The sequence below is a fragment of the Phallusia mammillata genome, chromosome 2 (genome assembly GCF_965637545.1).
Source record: "Phallusia mammillata chromosome 2, kaPhaMamm4.hap1.1, whole genome shotgun sequence".
Lineage (NCBI taxonomy): Eukaryota > Metazoa > Chordata > Ascidiacea > Phlebobranchia > Ascidiidae > Phallusia > Phallusia mammillata.
The window spans coordinates 13,634,419-13,652,131 of NC_137253.1; the positions used below are offsets into that span (position 1 = coordinate 13,634,419).

Below are 17,713 nucleotides of genomic sequence, written 5' to 3' on the forward strand. Positions count from 1 at the left end.
AAACCTACTGTAAAAACTTATCTTTGCAACAGAATATATATCGCAAAATTTAAACAAATGGCAACTTATTGTGTGTTTATCTTGCTTGTAAAAATAAGTCAAAAACTTTGACTGAAATGTTAAGAAGTAATTTTGGTCACACAGAACCTTGGGTTGGAGTGATGCATATTCCTGAAGCAAAGTTGGAAACGGCCACAGGTAACTGGATGAAACACTTTGTAAATGGGAGAGCAGTGACTCGAACAGAATAATTTGTGTTGGCAGTCAAATTTTTAATTCCATAATCAGTTAATTTCCGATCAATTTTGTCGATAGTGTGTTGTTGAGCAGGTTCATTTGAACGACTGTTTCGAATTTGTGCATCAAAGGTTACCTGAAATTTTAAAAATTAATATTTGTCATTTTTCCATTGTGGTATTTCTTAAGGCTGTAGTGGCACTATTAATTTGGCACAAACGGTGGCCTTCATTGCTTGTGATGTAAGACGTTTTTTTCAGGGTTGTAACATTGTAGATAATTTATATAATCCATGTCCTACTTAATAATTTACTTTTGCATGCATGCAGTGGTGCTACCAATTTGGCAAAAATCAGTGACTTTTATTGCTTTTACAGGGTTGTGATCTTACTGCTATGGATTTTGGGCACAGTACCCAAACCAAACTATTTAGTACCTGATATGATCCAACATGAATTGTATCATTAACATTCCAATATACATTGCATGTGGATCCAATCAGCGAAATGGTGACTTGAGGGGTAGGCAATGAGATCTTGGACAAAGTAATTGGGGTAGTCTGTAGTGGCCAAGCAAGTTGACATCCCTCAAACATTGGCATCACCTAACAAGCAGAAATTGATTACTGGCAAAAAGTACATTAAAGCAAATACTTTGCATGCAAAAATGCACTAGTTTAATATATCATACACATGAATTTGCATGATTAAAAGTGGTGCTCCAAATTAAAATTGATCACTACATTATGTTTATGCAAATTACTAAATAGCTATCAGCAAAATTGAGTGTTTTTGCATTTTCAGTATCAGCAAATATATTGGTTGAAACTTTTCACACAAGTTATAAACTTCCATGTCTAAACTTCAAAGTCACATAATTACTTACTGATATATCATATGTTTGACTGGTGTTTAAACTTGCTATGGTGGTCTTTGTTTGACTTGGCAATACAACTCTGAACAATGAAAACAGTTTTTGAATTTTTTGTATTTAACAAAAAGATAATAAAAACTGGTAAAATTTTCTTTTCACATAATTTTGAAACTATTAGTTACAAACACTACAATGTACATTTCCTTGGTTTTAGTTGGGACAAATAGATGTTTCAAGGAAAAACAACAACACTGACTTGTATTTACTGTTGTAGTAAACCTTGTGTGCTAATGAACTTGCACCAGCCATAAGAGACCATTCAACATGGATTATTGAACCATCACATTCATCACTGCTCACATTAAAACAAGATGCAGGGGCAGGTGGTACTGTGAACATAATAAACTTGTTAAGAATATTTTTTTTAAATGACATATTTAAAAAAATGATGACACCAACAGCATACTTTGTTGTTACTTAAAACACACTATATTTTTTTTAAATGGCACTCGGGGTGGTTTTGTTGCACTGCTATGCCATGCAAAGTTGAATGTTACAGCCAATCCGTATTAGACAGCATAGTTTAAAAAAACATAAGTCTACATGACAATAGACTTCTTTAACAATCATTATTGCAGTTTTTGTAATTACTACTACTTACATTCACAGACTGCTCTTGCTACATTATTTTCATTACTGTATGAAGCACGGATGTCATTTTTTGAATATGCATAAACTCTGAAACAGTTTTTAGGATGGGAATTAGATTGCCACAATGGAAAATACTGCAAGGAACTTGATGACATCCAAAAATACATGTTGTTACCAAGGCCAGAATCTTTGAAAAATATATTAATGTGATATCTACTTTACCAGCCTATAGTAAAACATACTCACTGACAAAGATTCTCTTTAAATGTGTCGTGTTAGTAGCCATGGGAAAATTGTTACCCTGGCTTTGACAAAATGACACAGCTTCACTGCAAGTTAGCGAAGAAGGAGAGGAGGTTGCAGCTGTAATACATGCCAAAACAACTTAGGCAGTCGGTTCAACACAGTTAGTGTACATGTACACTTTTACTTACCAATATGCAATATGTTGTATACTTCACTTTGAACAGGTACATGAGTATAGGAGTTTGTGGCAAAGCACTGAAACTTCTGCATCGCAGTAGCTTCACACAATGTCCCATAAACATTTAGTTCACTTTTTGCTTCATACTCATGTGAAGAACTAACAGTGGATACCTGAAAATCAAATCACCCTGGTTAATGATGAACATGTATTACAGAATATGGTTCAAATGCTTGGACTATCAGTAACACAAAAGTAAAACCATGAAATATAAGTACAGCCTTGCTTTGGTGTGAAAACACTTACCACATATTGACTTGTTTTAGGCAATTCTGACCCGTTTGCAAACTTCCATGAGATATATGGCTTTGGAATACCATTAAATTGGCACAGAAATTTGACACTGTTGCCTGATGATGGCACATTTGTATTTATATTCCAAGTAACTGATCTTGGTGCACCTTAAAAAAAGCATCATTATGTTCATTTGGCAAAATTGAACACTTTATTCCCAAATTACATTCATATTCTCCCATAAGCTAATTAGGTTAATTGTTTGCGGACAAATCTGTTTAATCGCATACTGCATAATAGCATAGGGACCGAAAATCCCAAACCATAGCCTGTCATTTGTTACGAATACAGCAAAGATAATCGGATATCGTAAAATTATGGATTTATCGTTTTGTTGCCAAAAACTACAAAAGCAGAAAGACAAAACAGATTCAAATTAAAACCTTAAATTTAAACAAGTAAAAAGGGTAAGTATATCATATATATTTGTTGGGTGTCTTCCATGTCAGAGCAACTTCAGTTTGGGCATTGCAAACGAGCATGTGTTTAACAACATGTGCTGTTTAGACCAAAGGTGTCCAACATGTGGCATGTATGCCAAATGTGGCATGCAGAGCATTTGAAAATGGCACACGGGCTTTTGCAAACATTTTGAAGGTAAACATTAGGCCTTAGGTCCAGCAATTGATTTACCCACTAATAAAACACAACCCACTAATAAAATTAAAACATAAGCTTTGTTGCAAACTATTTGTATTTTTTGTCACATACACAAAATAAATGGTTTCTGGGGTACAATGAACAAGTATACTCACATTTGACAACATTTTTTTTCTAAACATTTAATAGGGTTTTACATATTGGTCAAGTAATTGGATCAGGCCAAATTGTTTAAGACAAGATTGATGGCATGCCAGTATATTTTAAAACCAAACTTGGCACGGCACTATTTTAAGTTGGGCAACCCTGTTTGAGACACATTTTCACATAAAAACCTTATGCACACATTTTCACATAAAAAACCTCATGTGAATAACCAGTTTTCTCTGTACAAAAACAAAATGATTAACAGAATAACCTAAACCCTGTTCGAACCTGTTCGTTTCAGCAGCACATAAATGTTACTAAAAATACTGAAAATCTTTTTTATACCTTTTACTGCGATGTTCACACTTGTTACACTAGTGTGTCCATTCACTGTTCCTGTGCATTTATATTCTCCTCCACTTGCAAAGTAGGGCTGCAAAAAATACATAAGGACATGACAGTGATTAATAAAACACAAGGACAAACCATGTGACCTGCTTTGACAAGATTACAAATTGCAATCTTGAAACAAGTAAACACAACTTTAAGCTGCTGTAGTGCAACATCAACCTTTTTTATTTATTTTTACTCGGGTCAAAAAATATAACCATGTTGTGCTGATGTAGATTAGTCTCATGCAGTTATTGCTTTTTTGCGGAACCATTTTTGGTCAAAACGCTAAAATAAAAACTGTAAAAACTGTAAATCAAATTTGATTTTTTATTAAGATCATACTCTTTTTGTATAATACAAGTGGAGCTAGTCTTACCCTCATAAAGTTCAAACATGACTTGTCAAGTAATGGATATGATTGATAAACATCACCAGTGACACTAGATGACACTATAGTACTTCCACGCCTCCAAATGGCACGGGGTAATGGGTTTCCACTAGTATAGCAAGCTATTGAACAATTCGTCAAAGTCTCATTCCATAACACTGTCATTTTTTGCCTTGAAACTCGGACCCCAGCTGTTTCTAAAAACAAGATTATAAATATTAGACTACAATAACCTGCTGTGGTATGGTAGCTCCCAATCATATCCAACTTACGGCCCATTTTGGAGACTTTTTCATTTTTTTACCACTATATGAATTTGCTAAAAAAAGCTGCTTCTCTAACAGAAAGGTTAACAACAGCAACATAATTATACAAGTAACCAAAATAGGTAAATTGTAGATACAAATACACAAAAAACTCAAAAAGAGCGGCAAACAATTAGCGTCAGTGAAATATTTGTTTATGAAACAGGACATTAATTTCACTTATTCACCAGTTTCTGCTGTTTGCCATTATTTTATTACAGTATTTGTAACAGTATCAGTATTTAGTATATTTAGTGTGTATATTAGCATTACAAATAAAAGAATTGACTACTGTTTGTAAAGAGACAAGAATTAGTTTATTAATCATTTATATGTTAAATCAATTCAAGAAACACCAAATTACTTATAATCCATCAAATTATCAAAGATGTAAACAAACTAGAAGGGTGGCTTTCTGATATACTTCCATTTTATATATTCTATACGATATTTACCAATTTACTATACACATCATTTGATCCACACATATGATTGTTTTTGTAAACAAAAACTAATGGGTCCCCACACGCGTGTTTGTGCGGATTTACGGTAAACAAATGTTGCGGTGACTTTTAGATTTTTAAAAACAAATTTTTAGAAAGCATTAACCCAACAATAAAAAAATTGTTCGTATTCTTTTTGCACTATTATTGTCATATAATTACAAAAACATTAAAAAAGAACGAAACAAATACTTTAATTTAATCTCTTGCTTTGACCCAGATATTGTCGTACCATTGACCTGCAGTAACCTCTCAGGGTGCACACGCCAAACGACTGTTTGACCTATTGACACCGTTTTCAATAGACGCCGTCCTTACTGTTCAACAAAACCGTTTAACCTAATTTATACATGCCTTGAGTGTTGATTCCTAAATTGATAGCAAAAAAACACTACATTATGATGAAAGAAAGTTCTGAACTGTGTTAGTAATACCTACTAGTTGACCTTAAGTAACCCATGGTCATGCGGCGGCCAACCTGACAACGAGCATTTAAAAAAACACATTTATCTTGCAAAAATGTCAAGTTTGATTTTTCAACTTTATTTTGATTAACAAGTTTTGCTTGACATATACGAAACCGAAGCACGCTTATTAGGTTTAAATCACGTCATAGGTGTGAAACCTTCGCCAAAACTGAAAATGTGAGTGACAACTTAATAAAACGAAATAGCATTGCTGTGCAAAACAGCTGATTTCTAATCACCGAAACGACGTCTCGTAAAACGTCTGTCCGACGTCAAGCTGAGCCCTCCTGCTATCGTAAACCAGTGAGTTACTCTCTTGGGACTTCTGCCTACAGTGTCTTTCTTGACCAAACGAGCGTTAGACACATTTACGTTTCGGGGGCCTGTGGGTAAACCGCTGGGTAATTTGGGGTCAAACTTCTGGAGGATCAAGTTTGGATTAATAACTAACATATGTCCAAATTTGAATAAATTTGAAGCACTCTTTCTTTACCAAACCAGCGTTACAAACCAGCGTTAAAAATTTTACGTTTTCGGGGCCTGTGCGTGAACCGCTGGGTCATTCAGGGTCAAACTTCAGAAGGATCAAATTTTGGTTAATAACTAACATCTGACAAAATTTAAACAAATTTGAAGCACTCTTTCTTGACCAAACGCATATAACAAACCATGTTTTAAAAAATTTGCATTTTGGGGGCCTGTGAGTGAACCACTGGGTAATTCGGGGTCAAACTTCAGGAGGATCAAATTTAGATTAATAACTAACATCTGTCCAAATTTGAATAAATTTGAAGCACTCTTTCTTGACCAAATGCGTTTAACAAACCAGCGTTAGACAGAAAAAAGAAAAAAAGAAAAAAAAAATACGGACAAAAACAATATGTGTCCCCTTCAGGGAAGGGGACCCATAATTAAACATTATGTTGCAAATACAACATAATGTTTGCTTTGTTTACATCATTGACTAAACTATACACATTTTTTTCTGTTAGCTTTGTTGTATTGCATAGTATATCATTATAATTCTGTCTTTTTAGTTTAAAAACTGTGTTTTGTATGTTAGCAAGAACCAACAAAATTATAACCAACTAGAAGGGTGGCTTAGCACATATTGCCCTTGCACATACACTATGATCTATTTTAAAACATAAATATAATTCCTTCACTTATTTTATATTGGGTCCCATATTTGCCACCGTCTTTTAAAACGTTAGTTGTTTCTGCAGGCAGAAACTCATGGGTCCCCACACATGCAAAGTTGTAAACACTGCATTTCAAGAGATAACCATAAGAAACTTTGGTGTTGTAAAGTAAAACACTGTGATTGGTACTAGGATTAAATAGTCATGCTATGCAAAGTTCAAACTATACAAATCGACTCAATTCAAGCATTGTTTAAAGTTTGTCTAGTTTAAAACAAAGAAGTAAAACACAACAATCGATACCTATAAATGGCATAACATTTCCAACAATTGCCCACTGTTTAAAAACTCACCCATTTTAGGGGGCTAGCAGGGTGACTATTGGGGCTACAGGGTTTAACACAACAATCGTCATTTGTAAATGGCAAATTGTACAAGCTATCCAAATTTCAGCCAATTCCGACCCTGTTTAAAAAATTTATCCTTTTTAGGGGGCTAGTGGGGTAACTGATGGGGCTACAGGGTTTAACACAACAATCATCATTTGTAAATGGCAAATTGTACAAGCTATCCAAATTTCAGCCAAATCCAACCCTGTTTAAAAATTCACCCATTTTAGGGGGCTAGTGGGGTAAATGCTGGGGCTACAGGTTTTAACACAACAATCATCAATTGTAAATGGCAAATTATACAAGCTATCCAAATTTCAGCCAATTCCGACCCTGTTTAAATATTCACCCATTTTAGGGGGCTAGTGGGGTAACTGATGGGGTTCTTCACCCTAATGTTGAAAATATGAAACTGCAATGACCCAAACAACAATCCTGTAAAATTTTGTCCAAATCGGCCAATGTTTCAATTTCGACCACTAGGGGGCGTTTTAACCAACAACCGTAATAACTTATGACGTCACAAGATGACCCAAACAACAATCCTGTAAAATTTTGTCCAAATTGGCCAATGTTTCAATTTTGACCACTAGGGGGCGTTTTAACAAACAACCTAATGACTTATGACGTCACAAGGCTGTGAACAACCCCCTTGACTGCTATCCGCAAACACGTTCACCAAGCAATCCTTAAACATGAGTACCATATGTAGTTGTCTTTATAACATCACACAAAACTAACGTTTGTGGTGCGCACAAACCACATTTTACATTTTGGGGTCTAGCGGGGTAAATACTGGGGTTATCATGACAAACGAAGCAGATGGCACATCTACACAACTATATCTACCATCTGTGAAAGTTTCATCCAAATCCATCAAACATTTCAGGGCAAAATGGGGTGGACAAACTTCAGGGAAGAAAAAAAAAAAGAAGAAAAAAAAAGAAAAAAAAAAAAAAGAAATCGAGTAAAATCAAGATGTGTCCCCTTCAAGGAAGGGGACCCATAATAACAATCCTTGCTTGCATCACAAGGTATTGTTATGTATAACAAAACAAACCTGTTACATATACTGAAACTGCCTTGGCTTCAACAATCGGCGGAATAAAAGTGTCAATAGAACATGAGATGTTATAGTCTGTGCTCTTTTGTAAGACTGTTTCATAACTGCAATGTTTATTACAAATGATTAGTTAAACAGTGAAACAATACTATTTCGGTTATTAAGAACATGACACAAACGCTACTTGATTGTTTTTGTTGTCCTAGACACAGTCCATTTTTTTTTCACTGAAGTTCCTTTGTTCACTTTGCACGCAATACGTCCGTTTGATCGATTTATGACGTGGATTGTTAATGTTGCTGTTTCACGTTTTGCTATCGTCAAAGTTGAACCAGCTGTGTTAATCTCCATTATTTCTATGATAAAATATTAGATAAAATTGTGGTTTGTTGTAATTACAAGTAACTTGATTCACATCATAACCCACATACTTGATTCACATTGTAACCCAACATATTGCCTTAAGCAAGAACATTTGTAGCTGCAACCCAAAATGGTGCACGTCCCACCATGTTGACAGGAGTTTAAAGTGCATGGTGATGAACGAGGAACAGCTAAATTTTGTACAAAAAATTGTTTAAAACAACTGATACACTATTTAAACTATGCAAGTTACCTCTTTCACAAACAAATTTTCTTGCAATATTACAAGGTACAGGTTCAAAGGTTGTTGTGGATATTGTACCACAATCATATGATGGCATTTCTGAAACAAAACATTAGTCAAACAGACAAATTCTTAGAAACAGTAGATACAATTTTGCTACAAACATGAATACAAACAATGTGAAAGTAAAAAAATCAATTGTTATGTGTGATTGTTCATGTGAATATAGGCAATTTTATCATACAAAAAGTTCATTATATTTTTTCAGCTGCTAATGTTCCAAAACAGCTGATTTGATAAGGTATGGCAGTAAGATTGTTCACAAAAATCAGCATGTACAAACCAAGAAGAACATAAACCGTTTCAATACATGGTTATAATAAGTTTTGAAAACATTTTTTTTTCAAATTTAGTTGAATTCATTTTTTAGTTTAGAAAGGGTCAGCAGTAGATGTTTTTTCAGTACCTGCTTGGGTGAAACTTCTGCCTAGTTGTGAATTGTCTGCCCAACTCCAAGATCCAGCTGTTTTAGAAAAGCCAATATAGTATAAGCCAGTTGCTAATAAAGTTTGAACATATTGGAGTTGAGCATTAGTTTTCAATATTGAAAGTGTTGATCCATGACTTTGGCAAAATGATTCAGCTTCTGAGGGGAATTTAAATGATTTTCCAATGAAATACTCACAGGTTGACTTTTTATTCCATTGATCTAAAAATTATTTCATGTCAAAAAGTATCTTAAGCATCACAAATATATAATTTGAGTATTTTTGCTACATTTTTTCATTAACTTACATACACATGTAGGTTTAGTGGCATAGTTCCAGGTTCCTTGAGCAGAACATGTTGAGCTTGATGATCCTGTCAGTTCAAAGTCAGTATTGCATGAATAAGTACATGTTCTTCCATAATAGCAGTAAGTTGAACGACATTGATTATCACATGAGATCTGACCATTTTGTAATGAACCTTTGGAACAGCGAACCCCTGCAACAAATGTATGCATAATTGATGTTGATTGGTTATTTAATAAAGTAAAGGCAAAAAGCAGTTAGTTCTTTAGTTGTTTCTGCCAGGCATACTGTATCAGCAATGATATCGGTCATAAAGAAGTTTTTTCAAAAAAATACAACTTTCCTATTAAACGCACAAGCAGCAATAAACAAGCTAGTGCAGAAGTGCAAAAGTTATGAGATCCTGCATTAAACAGCTACACCAAGTGAATTGTTAGAGAACAGACTAGGGCTTTATAAAACAAATTCAGTCGAAAGAATATGTGTTTATCACTCTGGTACCAAGGTAACAGACGTAATCCGTTGAATGCTGACCACTTTTTGGCATAATGGTAGGAGTTAAAATTGTCAGCGCCCTATGTGAGGTGCAGTCGAATCTAAAGCATCTGGTGAATAAAAATGTAACAAGGGGCAAGATATAAGCTATAAGGTGTAAAGAGTGGGAGAAAGAATACATAGGTGAGACAGGTAAGTCAAATAGTAAGTGCCGGAAAAAGCACACCAAACCTTGCTTTTACAAACAACCACAACATTACCTTGCTGATGTGTTTATGACAGAAACTGACTACCAAAAGTGAGTTTTCCCACAGACCTGGCATATTCATTTGAATGATAACACCATGAACATTAAAACACAAAAAAGACATTCTAATGCCAAATAGATATTGGCTTTATTACCAGTAAATTAAAGTTTTATCATTGTGTTGGTGTCACTTTGTCTGCTGCACAAGCTTGTTGTCTCTGCTTTAGTGCTTTATAGAATCGACAGGGGTTTGTCATTATTTCTAATGAAGCATATCTCATGAAACATCAGTTACTTTGTTTACAATTAAAGATCTGCTCACATAGCTATAGTGGTTAATACATAAAAGTTGCACCAATTTAAACCACAACATTAAAATTTAACAGTAAATTAAGTTTCCAAACATTGAGGTTGTAAAAAGTGTACATTGTTTTCTTACTATCACATCTGGGTTGTATGTTTAATGAATATTGCCAAGTGTCCTGGGCAGAACATGTTGAACTTTGTGATCCTGAAAGCCTGTATCCAGTGTTACATGAAAATGTACATTGTGTTGCAAATGGACATGAGTTTCCAAAACAAGAACTTGTAGGACATCTAATTTTAACATTTGATAGCTGAAGTGAGGAACAAGATATCGCTGAAAATATGTAAAAAGCGGGGTAATAGGTATATAAGCTTAATTAAAAACTATTTAAAGGTACTTAATGCATAATACCAGGACTTTTGACTACAACAACAATTTAAATATATAAATAATAAATGTTACTCATAGGCGCCGAGTGGGCGGTGGCGGTGCAACCTTGGTTTGTAAAGCACAGTGGCGGCCACCATGGATATGTTTGATTGCTTGTAACGGTTTGGCACAAAATATCGTCAAAACTAAAAATCAGGAGCGATTTAGCTTTTAAATAAATGCGCTGGCGAAAAAGCAACAAAATGTGGCTTAAAACTGCAACCTATTTTGGTCAGTGCTTTTTTTATGATGTCAAACATATGACAAAACATTTTTAAATATTACCAAACCAATTTTATATGGTACAACCATAGCTACTACATACATGGGTATGTAGTATACAACAGTGTGTCCCAAAATAAGTAACATTGTTTAAAAAAAATGATGAATAGTCTATAGGAAGTTTTTTGGGCTTTGAGTTTGAGCTCCTGTGGTTTCACACATTTATGATGTCACATAACATGACATCATACTTTACGTCCGCCACCTTGCATTTTTGTAAAACTCGGCGCCTTTGATGTTACTTCTGAAATATCATGATGCATAAATTAAAGGGCCACTTTACCACTAAACATAAAATTTTGAATTTTAGAAACCACGAGGCGGCGATTTCTAACAACTGAATATGACAGTTTATTTTCAAAAATATTTTGAATAGCTTTACTGAAGGGTTGCCATACCGTCCTTATATTTAAGATCTGTCCTTATTTTGAAGGGCAATATCTTAGTAAAATGTGTTGTCCGTGTTTCTAAGAAATGTCATTGTTTTTGACCTGAGTCCTTATTTTGTGTTATTTTCAACATGTACAAAGAACAAACATAGTGAAATGACAGTCAAATCCCTGCTAAAGGGATAGTAAACCTAGACCTAAGCAGTCACGAGATGTGCTGAGTATTTGTATAAACAAGGAGTTGCTGGAACAGATTGTTTCTGTGACAATAAGTGGCAAATGATGAAAAGATTCGTTCGAAAACGTTTGTTTCCTTTTGTGTGAAAAAATAATTTTTCGGTTCTTCTTATTTTGGTGTCCATGTCAATGACAACCCTGTCTATACATATCTGCTTCAATTTTTTAAAACAACTACATAGCATTTGCATAACAGTAATAGTTTAACATAAGTTAGCTTTTAAAAAACCATGACACTGAATTACTAAGCAATAATTGCTTTAGACATAAAAATCTGTTCCCAGAGCAATAATTGTTAACACATATAAACACACCAATTACATCATTAAAATTTAACAGTAAATTAATTTCCAAAAAATCAAAAATTGAGGTTGCCAAAAGTGTACATTATTTTCTTACTATGACATGAGGGTTGTGTGTTTGATGAATATTTCCAGGTGCCCTGGGCAGAACATGTTGAACTTTGTGATCCTGAAAGCCTATATCCAGTGTTACATGAAAATGTACATTGTTTTGCAAATGGACATGAGTTTCCAGGACAAGAACTTGTAGGACATCTAATTTTAACATTTGATAGCTGAAGTGAGGGACAAGATACCACTAAAGAATGCAAAAATTGGTTCAGAGGTAACTTTAATAAGTTTGATTAACCACTACCACAGTTCAAAAAACAATTTTATTTTTTATGATCAAAATTCAAAAATTTTCACTACAACAATAAAAATAAATAACAAATATTACTTTTGAAACATAATGTTGTAATGTCTGTTTGATAAACCAAATATATTCATTACTTTTTGATGCAATTTAACTATTACCAGAAGTATCAATATAGAAACACCAACAACTACATAACTTTGTGACAGATATACAAGTTTTGTCAAAAAAATAGCCATCAGTCAACATGTATTCTTTAAAAGTGCAACATGCAATTTACCATACTGAATGCATAAATTAAATGCAACAAAGGGCCACTTCCCCCATTACACTTTATTTTTTTGCATTTGGAATACCATGAGGCAGCATCTTATAACAAGTGGACATGACAATATTGTCAGAACAATTTTTAACAGCTCTTTACAAATCTGCTTTAAATTCTCTGTTTCACTGTATTGTATATTTTTGACAGTTACAGTTTAACAACAGTTAGTTTCAGAAAAACCATGACAATAAATAACTGAACAATAATTCCTTTACAACAAAAAATCTGCTTACAGAGCTATTATTGTAATACATATAAAATGCACCAATTACAATTACATCTTCAAAATTGAACAGGAGATTAGGTTTCCAAGATTGAGGTTGCCAAAAGTGTACAGTAATGAGTTGAGTTTATTTCGCTTGGTGAAAGAAAACAGAGTAACACAATTGCACTAACACAATCACCAAGCCAGAAATAGCTGTGCAACATTAAAACAATATTTCTTACTAGTACATGTGGGTTGTGTGTTTGATGAATATTTCCAGGTGCCTTGGGCAGAACATGTTGAACTTTGTGATCCTGAAAGCCTATATCCAGTGTCACATGAAAATGTGCATTGTGTTGCAGATGGACATGAATTTACAGGACAAGAACTTGTATTACATGTAATTTGACCATTTGAAAAATTTGACCACAGCGAAAGGGAGGGACAAGATATCTCTAAAGAATGCAAAAATTGGTTCAGAGGTAACTTTAATAAGTTTGATTAACCACTACTACACTTTGTTCAAAAATTAATTTTATATTTTATGATCAAAATTCAAACATTTTCACTACAACAATAAAAAGAAATAGCAAATGTTACTTTTGAAATATAATGTTGTAATGCCTATTTGATAAACAAAATACATTACTTTTTGATGTAATTAAACTATTACCAGAAATATCCCTACAGCAAAACCCAGCAAAGCGGCAACTACATAACTTTGTGATATACAATTTTTGTCAAATAAAAGTCATCAGCCAACATTTATTTTTTAAAAGTACAACATGTTTAGTGCATGAATTAAATCCAACAAAGGACCACTTCTCCTAATAAACTCTGTTAAAAACGAACACAAAAAAACAGACGAGGTTAAACCACAGACTATGTTTTGGGATGTAAGTATCACAACACGAATTATAAAAAGCAAACTATTGAAGCCAATAAATTTAGGATTGTGAAAATTGCAAACTGGATTTTTTTCACTGCCAATCATACCCTTAGATGTTACTCAGTAGAAATAGCTCTCAGTGCAATGAAACACCTCATCCCCAGACAAGGGGTCCAATACATGGTGACTGCATTCAAATACTCAATGAATAGAGCATGGCTGTATTCAAATACACCAATACAAATATTGGTTTATTTTTTTTTATCACTTTACTTTTTGTTAATGCTAGTTTGTTCCACTTGTTTGATCAACAAAGAGTGTCTCAAAGTTATTTAAATTTCTGCACTTGTTAGTTGGTTACACTAAACTGAATCCAAATTTTGACACTGAATAGCCTAGCAGTTTTTCCAATCCACAGCCCCCCAAAACCTAAAATTATAAAAATGAATAAACTTGCAAGAGTTTTATACTTTGTTGGTTGGTGCATTATTAAGTTTGTTAAATAATATTATATTTTTTTGGATTCACCCTTTTTTAACCTGTATAATGTGCCAAAAACAACCAAATATGGCTTGGTTCCACATGACAGTAGTACATTATGTCACAACCAAAACTATTTGTGTTACTGTTCAGTAATATAAAGCAAAACCTGTTAAATGAGATTACATTGTCAGAGGTCACTAGGCAATCAATTTGTATTCGAATTGATTTTGTAAAAAAATGTTTGAATGTATTCTCAAAAACTTCTGTTCAAAGGAATTGACAATTAGAGCTGGTAGTCATGTATTCAATATCCGATCTCTATTGTAGTTTGTAGAGTTGTTTGCGGACAAGATACTTTACACTTACAGCTTACATTACAAACAGACAGGAGACACCCACGCGTATTAAAACTGCGAAACAAACGGGGTTCAGTTGGTTGCATGGGACAAAGATAAAACCACAGGTTATGTTAGGGAATTTAAGTTTATGACACCACACAAGTTCGCTACCTTCTGCACCACAGCTGCGCACTGCCTTGCTTGCACATTGTGGAAAGCGGTGCCTTCGAAAACAGCAGGTCCGCTTGGTGCGCTAAGTGCGTTTAGTCCGCTAGGTACTTCGCTTGGTATACTACAGGTAACTCGTTTTAATGCAACAAAGCCCGCAAATAGTGCAGGTAACCTGTTTTGAAGCGAGGAAACTTGTAGTTACTGCGACGTAACGTAATAATGATGTAGGTACTGGTTTTAATGTTTGGGTTAAGGTTAGGTTTGAGGTTAGATTTAGGGTTAGGGTTTAGGGTTTAGGGTTTAGGGTTTAGGGTTTAGGGTTTAGGGTTTAGGGTTTAGGGTTTAGGGTTTAGGGTTTAGGGTTTAGGGTTTAGGGTTTAGGGTTTAGGGTTTAGGGTTTAGGGTTTAGGGTTTAGGGTTTAGGGTTTAGGGTTTAGGGTTTAGGGTTTAGGGCTATCGTAACACTTTTCCAGCATTATTTGCGTGTTTTTAACGTTCACTGGAGTATTTACGATTTGTCGCAAAAAAACAGGACAGCTGCAGTATTTTCGAGTTACGTCGTAACTGTTATGAGTTTAATCGCACCAAAGAGAGTTACCTGCACTATTTTTAAGTTACGTTGCACGAAAAAAGGTTACCAAGCGCACCTGTAGTATTCGAAGGCACCCTGCGGAAAGTAAACAAGATTGCGCTAATAACATCTCATAAGGGTAATTCCCAATTATGCTTCTTCTTTTAATGCATCAATGCGCACAAACAAATTTTCCCAAAAAAGGGGGTTTAAAAAACTGGCAAATTCATGTAAAAAGTTTAGACATTTTTGTGTCGGAAAAAATTTGGATTTTGTTTTGTTCGGGTTACAAATGTGAAAAAAACACATTGAGCTCGAACAAAGCAACGGTGAAGTACGTAGCCTACTTTTTTTTAAGTAGAGCAAAAACATATCCTATAATTCGATGTTGCCCATGTGTGATTATACGCCTGTTGCAACGTTTTGCAGCATCTAACGCCTACAATATTTTGCGTGAAAACCCTATTCGCCGCTTTATACTCGTGTAAGGCCCGCGCGGTTTCAAACAGTGGACCTACATAATATTCTAATATATACCTCTACATTATGTAAGCGTAGTAGCTATAAGTTCACGTGACGAAAAATCCCTTACATCGATTAGTTGGTGTGATGAATTAGCTTGGTCGTACTATTAGGTCACATCTTACCTGCCTTGTCACCAGCGGTTTGTGATGAACTTGAAGCCACGTAAAATGCAGCCCAACACAGCAAAATAGAATGTAACATTTTACATCCCACAGTTGATCTACTGTAACCTGCAATTTAAAAAAATCTCGTATCAAATATTCTCCCTAATGAAACATTATACGTCGTGCACAAGTTCGTCCATGCAGAAACTGTTAATAGTTTGCAACATCACGCATGGAAAGTATTAGCCAAACGGAAGTAAGCCTGGTGAGCGCCTTTCTTCAATCGGTTGTTTGTAAATCCAAAAGCAAATTGCCGTGCGCGACAAACAATTAGTGAAAGATTATTAACAAATCACATAACACACCAAACGACTCTTGGTGGCCATATACAATTTAGGGCAGGGCTGGGCAACCAATTGTTACTGTAGGGCCAATTATAAATGTCAAAATTGGATCGCGGGCCGCACATGTGCATAACACAAAGTGATTTGGCATTGTTTCTTGCCAAATATGCTTAACTGCAAGTATAATTTGTATTTGATTATAGCCACATTTTGCCAGATCGCAGAAAACTAGCATCAGGCGCATTAATCAGCTCAAAAATATGTAATAATTCGGCTCGTTCGTCAGTACTTTTGAAATCCAAGTGTCTCTGCGGGCCGCACAACCTTTAATGAAGGGACGCATGTCGGTCGGTTTAGCACTTTTACTTTTTTTCGTACTTTTAAAGCCTATACCCCAGTTATATGTGACGTTGACACTTTTCTCTGAAACCTAAAGACCACAAGATGGGGTACCTGAGTTTAGTTAAACTTATCTCGTTTGGTAAAGAAAACATTGCAACACGATTGCACTGAAGCAATTACCAAGCCGGAAAAAGCTGCACGACGTTGAAACGTGAAGGAACGCAAAAAAGTGGCGGACACAACTGGTGCATATTTTAAGCGTCATGTGACGGGAGCGCACAAGTGAGTGTAGCGCAGTTTCTCGTCTTTCCTGCTTTTCTGTTTGAATAACTTGATATAAAATAAGTTATTTATTTTAAAATTTAAATGATGTCAGCTGCAACGGCATTAAAAACAAATAATCCGTTATTTACAGTTTGCTATTCGTTTCGCCGTTGCCCTAGTGGAGTCACTGAAAAATTAGCAAAATCATTGCTTTAATCGTCAAATTTAATTGTTAATCAAATACAATTAAGCCCGAAAATCCGCGTGAATGCTGTACAAAACAACCATTCGGCCGAATTATCGCCCCCTATTGCATAAAATTATTTCTTTGACCGCTTTTTGGCGTCGTTAAACGGGCGATATAAATCGAAATAATTACCCCCATTTAATGGCCGGTTAAGGTGTCTCGAAAAACCGCTAAATTTGCATAGACACGGGGAAGACCACATTATACCTAAAATACAAAAAGAAGGGCAGGAACTAGACCGAATGATCCCACGTACAGACATGTGATGTATGTACCGAATCTGCGAAATTTGGATTCGGCCGAATCAACCGAATCGTTTATGATGTCACGCCAAAACATAAGTTTATCTACCTGGCAATTATTACAGGATGGTTGTGTTTCGTCCTTATTTTAGTTCTGTGGGGTATATAGCCGAACATTGCCTCAATCATGATTGCCAACCCGACATTGAATTATTTTGTCTGCAGTTGGAAAAGCGATATTGTGTTAAAGAATATAATGATAGACGCGATTTTCGTTGGAACT

The 17,713-nt window shown here is 34.9% G+C and overlaps 1 protein-coding gene across 3 annotated transcripts in view; it reads right to left on the reverse strand.

The window, feature by feature from the left end:
* The window catches only part of LOC145214427 (uncharacterized), a 32,012-nt gene extending 18,260 nt beyond the window's left edge, over positions 1–13,752 (reverse strand). The window contains exons 1-20 of one of the 3 annotated variants that reach the window (XM_080082953.1): positions 13,584–13,752; positions 13,153–13,365; positions 12,123–12,323; positions 10,519–10,719; positions 9,339–9,530; positions 9,010–9,252; positions 8,553–8,642; positions 8,368–8,490; positions 8,121–8,292; positions 7,934–8,040; positions 4,056–4,264; positions 3,632–3,719; positions 2,492–2,646; positions 2,196–2,358; positions 2,008–2,124; positions 1,772–1,948; positions 1,367–1,499; positions 1,123–1,192; positions 674–841; positions 148–373 (exon numbers count right to left, since the gene is read on the reverse strand). In XM_080082953.1, the coding sequence (XP_079939079.1) occupies positions 148–373; positions 674–841; positions 1,123–1,192; positions 1,367–1,499; positions 1,772–1,948; positions 2,008–2,124; positions 2,196–2,358; positions 2,492–2,646; positions 3,632–3,719; positions 4,056–4,264; positions 7,934–8,040; positions 8,121–8,292; positions 8,368–8,490; positions 8,553–8,642; positions 9,010–9,252; positions 9,339–9,530; positions 10,519–10,719; positions 12,123–12,323; position 13,153 (2,836 nt within the window). In that variant the 5' untranslated portion in view covers positions 13,154–13,365; positions 13,584–13,752. The remainder of the gene's footprint in view (positions 1–147; positions 374–673; positions 842–1,122; positions 1,193–1,366; positions 1,500–1,771; positions 1,949–2,007; positions 2,125–2,195; positions 2,359–2,491; positions 2,647–3,631; positions 3,720–4,055; positions 4,265–7,933; positions 8,041–8,120; positions 8,293–8,367; positions 8,491–8,552; positions 8,643–9,009; positions 9,253–9,338; positions 9,531–10,518; positions 10,720–12,122; positions 12,324–13,152; positions 13,366–13,583) is intronic. The other 2 variants (XM_080082954.1, XM_080082955.1) reach the window with 2 other exon arrangements.
* Positions 13,753–17,713: the final 3,961 nt, after the last annotated feature.